This window comes from Paramacrobiotus metropolitanus, unplaced genomic scaffold (genome assembly GCF_019649055.1).
Source record: "Paramacrobiotus metropolitanus isolate TYO unplaced genomic scaffold, Prichtersi_v1.0 Parri_scaffold0000020, whole genome shotgun sequence".
Taxonomy (NCBI): domain Eukaryota; kingdom Metazoa; phylum Tardigrada; class Eutardigrada; order Parachela; family Macrobiotidae; genus Paramacrobiotus; species Paramacrobiotus metropolitanus.
The window spans coordinates 1,076,865-1,086,234 of NW_026570240.1; the positions used below are offsets into that span (position 1 = coordinate 1,076,865).

The window sequence follows — 9,370 nt, forward strand, 5'->3', positions numbered from 1 at the left end:
TGTGCGTAACGGACCGTAGCAAAAATATATCAAACCGTACCAATTTGCGCTGGTGTCGATTGGGTACGATTACGTATCGTAAAGAATCGTACGCATTTGCGCACTTCGTAAGTCGCAGAGCCGTATGGCATGTTTGTTTTCTGCAGTCGTCTGTCACAAACTAACGAAATTTTGAAACCAGTGTGGCAGTACTAATCGATGGTTTTTCTAATTCAAGCATACCTTGGCTGGTACAGTAAAATACCCTTATTTGTTTATTAGTACTTGTCATGGAGTTATGAAAATATGAACAAGGAGCCATTTGTATGAAATATGAAGTTGCTGAAATGAGTTCGGGATTGCCAGTTTTCCCTGATATTCGCGCCATAACTCTACGAGTAGACTTACCCTAATTTAGGAATTATTGTTCTTCCAATCTTCCGAAGTCCGGACCCAAGTACGTTTTAGGAATTCGTATTAAATTTGACTAAAATTTCCAACACCATTTTTGGTAAATGCGTTTTTGGCTGGGTTTTTTATTCCATCTTATTACTGTATTAACTGATACTGGATTAACTGATCCATGTGGAGTAACACTGTAACAGTGGAATTTATCATAAGTGAATATTCATAATTCCATCAGGCACAGCTTTTTTGTCTAACTGGCATATTTGCAACTAAAAGTTAATTATGCTATTATTGCTCTGAAGATTTTCACTTTTTTTAACCATTAGTGTTGCTATTTTGATTTAATTAGACTTTATTGCTTGATTGTTTTGGACCAGTAAACTAGCATTGTTCATTATTATTTTGCTTGTCGATACTCGATAGTGCTGACCAAAACCTTTTGTTGTAGAGTCACTACTGACTGCACTTACAGTTGAAGACCCGGTAATTTGGATTTTACAATAAATTTTATGCCTCCACTTCGACCGACCGAAATAATGCTGAGTCCGGAAAATAATGATGTAAGTTTCTGGTGGAGGGCTTTTATGGCCGATGTACTTGTACCGCACAGAGTATGTAATGTATTCGCATTGGTATTCAGATTGTATTGTGATGTTATTTCTTTGTCACTACTGCTCGATCGGATTATTGTTGTAGCAGTTTGTAAGTTAATTATAAATAGCTGGATGAGTCATTACGATTCATATGTAAGTGATAAATAAATTGTGAAGTGAACAGATTGACTGAGAGTAATTTCAGATAATTAAATCTTGGGCGGATGTGTCGATTATAATTCCCAAGCATCCTCATGGAAGTGGTGCAGCGGTTCCCGAGAAAGTTTTTGGTGTCTTGCAGATCGTCAGCAAAGTAAGTGAAATAGCGCTGTAATTTTTAACGATTTTTGGTCAAATTGATTTCCATTGCGCTTTTGATAAATTCGGTTGTACAATGCTTGGTTGCGTTGTTGTTAGTACCACCAGTTAATTGCATTACACTTTACAGTACCGGTCTCGGAGTCATGTACTTTTGTAGTAATACTATTTAGTGATTACGCTTTCATCCCGTTTTGTTCGAATTCTAAAACCTTACCTGTGGAGTACAACAAAAGCATCTATTGCGGCTGACACGTGAGTGCTGCTGCGGGCGGTGAATTATTTGTTTATCGAAGTCATGTACGATGTATATGATTTCATAGCACTTTCTGTATGACACATACCAATACATAGGCCAATACATAGGTGTCAGGGTATCAGTTATACGTAGACATGGCCTTAAAAAAAGTGCGATTTTAGGATCGTTTCGGAACGTATCTGGAATGGACGCCTTCGATGGAGTCCTTGCTGTCCGAAGATGGCACCTATAAAGCGCAGTCGAGCTGCACTGTCTTCACATCGAAAGGTTGATACATAGTTTCAGCGCGGGCCGATGACGCCGGTTGCATGTATTTTTTATTATTATTGTGTTTGATGACATTTACAGACGGCTCGTACAGGATTCCGCACATCAGCATCGACATCGGTAATGCAACGGCTTCCCATATTTACGAGTTGCCGGTGGTTACGTAAACGGTCCCACGCAATTTCCAGATGACATTAAATGCTTCAAAATTTCTGGAGGGGAATGTAATCCCCAGAAGGTGGTGTTCATTACAAATGACGGTACCAGTCATCCCACACTGGAAATACCGGAAGAGATCTATAATGCTCTTGTCGCTTTCCTGCAGACACGTTTGTTACTGGAGAGGTAATGTTGACGCGGCTTGGCATGTATTGTTTTATCGATTTTGACGTAATTATTCCGACGCCAGCTGTGCTCTCGGTGTCACGTTATTCTCTTACTGCTAAAATCGGAATTTAATGGTTAAAAATTGCATGGGGAGATAGATTTGTTTATCCGGCCGCACGAGATCGATTATCCCATTCGCTTTTCGGAAATCACGGTTATTGCGGTTTACTTATTGGATGTTTGAGACTGGAAATTTTTGCACAAAGCATTTCCATTGTTTGAAAGGCGACATTTACAGCAAGTGAAAAGTAATAATAATAATGATACTTCGTCATTGCATTTAACTTTAATAGCCAGGAGCTTACAGCATATGATAATATCGTTTTAGCTTATCGTTCTGCCACAAGTTGATTTAGTAGACAGCGAGAGACCTGAACGTGTGCTTTCACGAGGCTGTCGTTTAAGTCAATCTGCATTGCGCTGCAAGGTGTTGCGATTGAAAACGGCTGTAGAAAATTACTAATTATCGTGTTATCCGTTGTAATATGATCGCCAAATCGAATTTTACTTGCGTAGGTAGGTTACTAGTATAGCTTGGTTGTTTTGTTTGTGATTTCTATTAATACGGGGTGATCGATTTTCCAGATGAATCTCTTTTCAGATCCGCCAAGGATGCCAATCTCTGTCTGGTTCGTGATCGACGACGGGCACGAAAACGGAACGATCCATACGAGATGCCGGAACAGTCGCCGCACTTTTTGCAGGTTTGTATTGATTTGATGGATCCGTTGTTGTATCACCTGCTGCTCCGGGCACGCCTTTTGTGTGGTTTTCAGAGATTTGCTCGAAGCCCGGTAACGACAGCCTTCCTGGGGCTATCCAAAGTGCACAATCTGCTCATGAATGCCGTGGATGTCCTGGCTCCGCCTCTTGCCGAGCCGGAAATGGCTAGGCCATATCCGGAATATCAAATGCCGCCCCTCGGCGTTTTGCAGAGCAGGGAAGACCAAGATTTTGAGGTGATAAGCATTGTAAGTCCACGTCTGAATCTTCCGTGTGGCCCGTTTGATGTTGTTGTATTGTACTTATTTCGTCACTATAATAATCATTCATTTTTATATCTTAGAAGCCACCACTTGAGTTGCCGCCGCGCCCGCCCGTTGCCCGGCGGGGCCCTTTGACTGCTCAGGAATGGAACCATTGCTTTGATAAAGACGGGCGAATTTCGGACGAAAATGCACTGCGTGTGAAGGAGATAATTTTTCGCGGGGTGAGCTATCTAGACCAGCGCACAAATATTGAACAATGTTTATGTTGTATGTCATATAACCGTATTTTGCAGACTTGAAGTAAAATTATTTGAGTGCTTAGACAATAGACATTTATTTAAACATTTATTTGCTAGACATTTATTTGCTATTCTACCGGATTTTCTAGACATTTATTTGCTAGAAAACGGGTTTTATGAATTAATTCTGTGGTTGTGCGCAAATTATCCCTTTCAGTTTTTGAATGTTCGACTGCGAATTGTCCGAAAATTGTGTTTACTGACCTCCTGATTTTTTAACTTTAAATTTTTATAGGGCGTGGACCCATCGATTCGAAAAGACGTGTGGAAGTATCTTCTGGGATACTATGAATGGAATGCTTCCCTTGAAGAGCGGCAGGAGCGCCGACAGGGACTTATGTAAGTGACATCACTTTGGCCATTTTGGCCTGTGCTTATCGAATGCGAATATTCTTACTCTGAATTATAGGGATGATTATTATCGAATGAAGAATCAGTGGAGCACAATTAGTGCGGAGCAGGAGCGGCGGTTTTCCGTATGGCGCGAACGGAAAGATCTTATTGGTACGAAGTGGCTACTTGACCTTATTATCGTCAGTCAGCTTTTTAAAATCGGATTTGGAGATTTGCTCTTCCGCTGTAGAAAAGGATGTTCACCGAACCGATCGCACTCATCCATTCTTTGAAGGGAAAAGCGCGGCGCTGAAGGTGATGAATGAGTTGTTGCTGACGTACTGTATGCTGAATTTTGATCTGGGTAAGTGGTTAAATTACGACGCACATCCTGATAGGAATTACTGTACTTTACCGACAGTTCTTTGTATTGATTTGCAAATACACTGGTGGTTGATTTCCTTAGGGTATGTGCAAGGCATGTCAGATCTTTTAACACCTGTTTACGTGGTGATGGATGGGGACGAGGTGGATACTTTTTGGACCTTCAATGGCTTGTTGGAACATGTGGTAGGCGGCTTAGGTTATTACTAGGAAAAGTCTGCAAATGTTGTCTTTTCAGACACATAATTTTGAAATGTCGAAGCTAATGTATGAGCTGGAAGAAATGGCAACAATCATGAAGTATTTGGATCCCTCATTGAAAGCATATATGGGTGAGGCTAGCGTCTGTCTGACTTTGTCAGTTCGAGAATCGCATACTCCCGAACGTAGTGGATTCTTGCAATTTCAGATTCTAACGATCCCAAGATGTACTTTTGTTTTCGGTGGCTCTTGGTGCAATTTAAACGGGAGTTTAGTTTCGATGATGTGATGCGTTTGTGGGAGGTAATTTTTTTATGGCGTTTATGGGAGGTCGGTTAACTCCGCAAAACTACGTCCGCGAGACCGAACGCTTTTATATCCACAACAGTATTTGTTGTATGGTTTTTGCCTGAGTTGTCATTTGATTCAGATTTTCTGGACCGGCTTCCCGTGTAAAAATTTTCATTTATTATTTGGATACGCAATTTTGGAGGTGGAGAAGAATACCATCGTGGAGAACAAGTTTTCCTCGACTGAGATTTTACGGGTATGTGATGAAAGTATGTACTCGTGTAACCGTGTTTAACACTTTCGATTGCGAGCTGAAATTAAAATGTAGGTATTTTCGTAGTCATGCATTTTTATTTATTTATTTTTTTTAACAAGTTTTCCTCGACTGAGATATTACGGGTATGTGATGAAAGTATGTACTCGTGTAACCGTGTTTAACACTTTCGATTGCGAGCTGAAATTAAAATGTAGGTATTTTCGTAGTCATGCAGATTTATTTATTCGTCGTGTTACTCTTGTTTACATCCGCTGCATGAATTGTTTTGCCATGGAGTGTGATTGTGTTTTTGGAGTGTGAAGGTTTATATTTTAGAAACTGTATAGGTATGATATGGATAGGCTTGTGGATAGGGTTAATTCTGTTCTGTTGATAGCATATTAACGATTTGTCGATGAACATCGACTTGGAGCGCACGCTGAAGCTGGCAGAAAGCATTTACCACCAGTTGATGGGAGCGGAAGAGTTGCCGACGTCAATACGGAAGATAATTGGCCTGGCTACCGCGTCGGAAACCTCCAACACGCAGGATTACTCCCCAGAGACACCCTTGTTGCCTCTGTCCAAAGTCAGCTCTTCTAGTAACATTCGTGATAGGTCACCACAGATATGCGACCGCAAGCGGCAGCCATCGGGAACAGATAATTCAATTATGTGAAATGAACGGACAAGTTCTTCCTGTGCGTTACCATATTGGTCATCGCTCGTCAGTGGAATTTTGTTCTAGTTAATGCGGAATGTCGATACTTTTTTGTTTAGAGATCCATATACCGGTTATGCTGAGATGTTCTGTAGTCATTTTCGGCCTTGAATTATGCCTTTGCTTTATGTGGGTTTCGGTTTTGAATTCTGTGTAGATTTACGATGCATAGTTAATGTTCTGTTTTAGTCGTCTTAATTTTAATTCTCACACGTTTTCTGGAATTAAGCTCGTTACTGCTTGTGCCAAACATTTTGTCGACGTCGTCCATCAGAGGAGCGTGGGTGGTTTCGTAGCTATATATGCCATACTAATTCCCTAAACTCTTGACCAATATTCAATAGTAAAATTTTTATCACGTGGCTCAAATCACTTCCGGTGTCCATTTCGCGGTCTTTGGTTTTCGTTATGCCCATTAGCAGCCCATATGCAGATACACTTGCATATTTCACTTTTTCATACTTTGAAAAGGGAACTAACACGTGCCTATTCAGCTCCGATAGGTAATTTAGCTACTACGGCCGCTGCCGGGTATTGATAAAATGCGCATACCCAGCTGAAACTGTGAAACATACGACAATTGTTGACCATGAACTTTGGCATAAGTTTAAAAACTTTGATAATCTAATTCACTATAGTTCTCATGAACGTTCAGTGTGCACTTTTTATATACTCGTAGAAAACCATGCTTATGGGCGATCGGAAATAATACATTCGCTTGCTTTATATGTGATGCGTGCTACGAACGAATGCTGCGCAGCCCATACATAACCGCAGTTACCTATCACCAAAGAGTTCTTTATAACAACATCTTTTAATTTTTGCTTGGAATAGATTCTACTTTTACGTCGCTGCAAATTTAAGTTTCCTCGTTACAGTGGTGTTGTGATTCATCATGACCACTTCGAGAAAGGCATGTGTTGCGAAGGTTTAATCGGTTCGCTTCTGGTTTCTTATATCTGTATAGCTACTTATTTTACAACTTTGTAAATCACGACAATTTATACCCACAATAACATCTTATTTCTTGTCAGCAAAAAAAATCCAGAAATCTACTGATACTTTTCCGACAATATAAATTAAATAATTTAAGCTCAAACACCCCATAAAATATTTTACAAATAACAGTAAGCGAATGGTATCCTTCTGCTGTTCGGACACTACATAGTTCGGTCAAAAGAACAAAAATCTATTCTTACAGCTTAAAATTAATCAGCGGTTGGTTAATGATCATCGATTACGGCATATTTCTTTGAGAGCCGCAAGGTCGCAGTTATGGAGCGCGGATGGGAGAACGTTGTTGTACTTGCGTGGTGGGCGGGAGCGCGGGCTGATGTTGCGCGAGCGACGCCGGTACAGTCCGCTGCGAGCGATAACATCTTGCTGCAGATACTCGTCGATCAGCTGCACCAGCTGATTCTCCTCCCTCTGTTCCGCTGCCGGTGAAGCTTCCAATTTCGGCTCCTCTGGAAGAACCAAAACGGCGATCATGAAAGATGGAATTTATAAAATGAGTGGTCACTATCACATATTCGCAGCAATATGTGTCACCTATACTTACAATACATCGGCGACATTAGTAAGCTCTTGAATCGTTATACTACGTTACGTACTCGCTTCGATATTAACGTTCATTGCATGTTTACCGTACATAAGCAGCAATGACCTTTTATCAGTCAAAACATCCCTAAGAGCTTGCGGGCAGTTTTATTTGTTATCACTTGGTACTAATTCATTTGTTCCGTTATATTATGATTATGCAACCACTTAAATATAAAATTAATGTACTATTGGTCTGTACAGTCTGTACGTATTGTAGGTGGTGACTGGTGTAGTAAGTTGTTGTCAGTCAATACTGCTGGGAAAGTATTTTTATCTTTTACCTTCATACTCCAACACATCTTCATCCGACACCAATGTTCGCATTGGCAACAGCTGACTTCCGGAAATACCGCGCAGGCGTCCCAGGAAACCATTTGGTTCCACACTACGCTTACGCAAATGGCTGCAGTACCGCGTAAAAGCTGCAACAACAACCACCGAATTCTTTGTGAGCCGCTTTTACTTATGTGACGCCAAGATTAATGCAGACCGATTGTTGCCTACTTGCCACTATAGAGATTACGCAATTAAATCCCTACAGTTGGCTGGGAGATAAATACAGTATAACAAGTCAAACAAGGAAGAATAATCAAATAACATGAGGATTCATCGCTGCATGTTTCGAAATATGTTTTAGCATTTTCCGCTATCCTAACATTAGGGTAGGTTAGACAAGTAGACGACTGGAAAACCGATATTTAACCGATATCAACGCCCTTATGCAGATTGTCGGATAAATTAGACCACAATAACTAAATAAAAAATGTTCATAAAATTTTGTACTTTATAAACGTATTGCAAAATGATGGTATTTTCTAAAGAAGAACTACTAACTTACTACGGGCAACTTCGCGGTCGCATGAGATCGATGCCACCGGCTGAACGTGACCAATCCACAACAGAGCCACAATTAGCCCAGCTGCCTGCACTTTCCCACGATAGTCCATTATAAATAATGCAAGCAACACAATTTATCGAACACAGCTCCGGCCAGAGATGTGGGAATCTCTTTTGTGGGAAAAGGTTACCAACCGACTTATTACAACTCGTTGTACTTTAAGAGTTCAGTGTAACCTGATACAAGAAAATGATTTCGCAATGCGCGCAAAACATCCAGCAATTTTACTAACCACATAGAAAATTGGCGAAACTCATCGGTATTTTATATGTGTTGACAGTGTTGTGCATAACACCGGATCGGTAAGAAATTCCTAGCGATGCGCGTGGTGGACAGTCACATTTGCCGTTTGTCGTCACTGTGGTATGACCAGTGATCACGCTTACGGCCGCAAATACATTGCATTATACGGCAATATGACAACGATCACGATGTCGCCACACATGCGACGCTAAAGAATGAAGCATTCATTACTGTTGTAACTTGTAACCAAATTCAGACAGCAGAGGCATATGATATTTTTGTAAACTGTAATGAAATCATTAGGATTTTTCGTACATACCTAGCATACCGATCATCCAAGCATGATTTAATTGTTTTTGCCAAAAAAACCAAATGGCTAGAATTTAAACAATACGTGAAAAATGTCACAATTACTAGAAAGGTCAACCAGAAAACAAACGCATGCACTTTTTCGTCACATAGAAGATAGCTGATTCGCATCACACGCTCAAACGGATTTTAAACCTGTATTATTTTATATTAGATTTACACCCATACGAAAAATTTAATATCGGAAAAGTGGCGTTTTGGCAGAGCAACTGGTTTACGTTAAAGGGATTAATGCTTCTTTACATAAATCAGTACTGTCTGGCATTTCGAGGCAACACTGCCTCAGGATCAGGATGAATATGAATAAAAATAATTGTTTGCAAATTAACGGAATTTTTTATGTTGCAAGCAGAAGCTAATCACATTAAAAGAAGCAAACTTCCGGAACGAGGTATTCAAATTCCGCAAACCGGAATTCTACAGATAAGTTATTTCTGCCTCTCCGGAGTGAATCCGATCGACTATTTTGTCAAATGCTCCTAATAGCCCTCACGAGCAATAACAACACTATCGGCGCATCGGATCTCACTACGTACGTTAGTGCATTAGTGACGCAAACAACACAGAGGTTGC

General features: G+C 40.5%; 2 protein-coding genes across 3 annotated transcripts; one reads left to right on the plus strand and one right to left on the minus strand.

Moving 5' to 3' along the window:
- The first annotated feature begins 158 nt into the window (after positions 1-158).
- On the plus strand, positions 159-6,047 carry LOC129586329 (TBC1 domain family member 17-like). 2 transcript variants are annotated; one of them, XM_055479500.1, is made up of 17 exons: positions 159-436; positions 836-947; positions 1,186-1,293; positions 1,719-1,824; positions 1,906-1,944; positions 2,013-2,169; positions 2,813-2,915; positions 2,988-3,182; positions 3,278-3,421; positions 3,735-3,838; positions 3,909-4,003; positions 4,083-4,196; positions 4,299-4,402; positions 4,455-4,548; positions 4,626-4,720; positions 4,848-4,964; positions 5,362-6,047. In XM_055479500.1, exons 2-17 carry the CDS (start codon positions 897-899, stop codon positions 5,641-5,643), a joined length of 1,908 nt encoding a protein of 635 aa, XP_055335475.1. In that variant the 5' UTR covers positions 159-436; positions 836-896; the 3' UTR covers positions 5,644-6,047. The 2 variants fall into 2 exon arrangements, with proteins under 2 accessions (XP_055335475.1, XP_055335477.1); XM_055479502.1 differs by having other exon boundaries at positions 2,988-3,170.
- A 581-nt stretch (positions 6,048-6,628) lies between these two features.
- Positions 6,629-8,494, minus strand: LOC129586337 (uncharacterized). Its single transcript, XM_055479519.1, has 3 exons — positions 8,126-8,494; positions 7,569-7,709; positions 6,629-7,151 (listed from the first exon to the last, which is right to left on the minus strand). Exons 1-3 carry the CDS (start codon positions 8,232-8,234, stop codon positions 6,916-6,918), a joined length of 486 nt encoding a protein of 161 aa, XP_055335494.1. The 5' UTR covers positions 8,235-8,494; the 3' UTR covers positions 6,629-6,915.
- Between the last annotated feature and the right edge of the window lie 876 nt (positions 8,495-9,370).

Coding starts and splice junctions, on each gene's coding strand:
- LOC129586329 (XM_055479500.1), top strand. CDS start 897: ATGCCTCCACTTCGACCGACCGAAATAATGCTGAGTCCGGAAAATAAT. Junction 1,945..2,012: donor GCACATCAGCATCGACATCG/GTAATGCAACGG, acceptor CGCAATTTCCAG/ATGACATTAAATGCTTCAAA. Junction 3,183..3,277: donor ATTTTGAGGTGATAAGCATT/GTAAGTCCACGT, acceptor TTTATATCTTAG/AAGCCACCACTTGAGTTGCC.
- LOC129586337 (XM_055479519.1), bottom strand. CDS start 8,234: ATGGACTATCGTGGGAAAGTGCAGGCAGCTGGGCTAATTGTGGCTCTG. Junction 7,710..8,125: donor CGACCGCGAAGTTGCCCGTA/GTAAGTTAGTAG, acceptor TTGTTGTTGCAG/CTTTTACGCGGTACTGCAGC. Junction 7,152..7,568: donor AGATGTGTTGGAGTATGAAG/GTAAAAGATAAA, acceptor TGGTTCTTCCAG/AGGAGCCGAAATTGGAAGCT.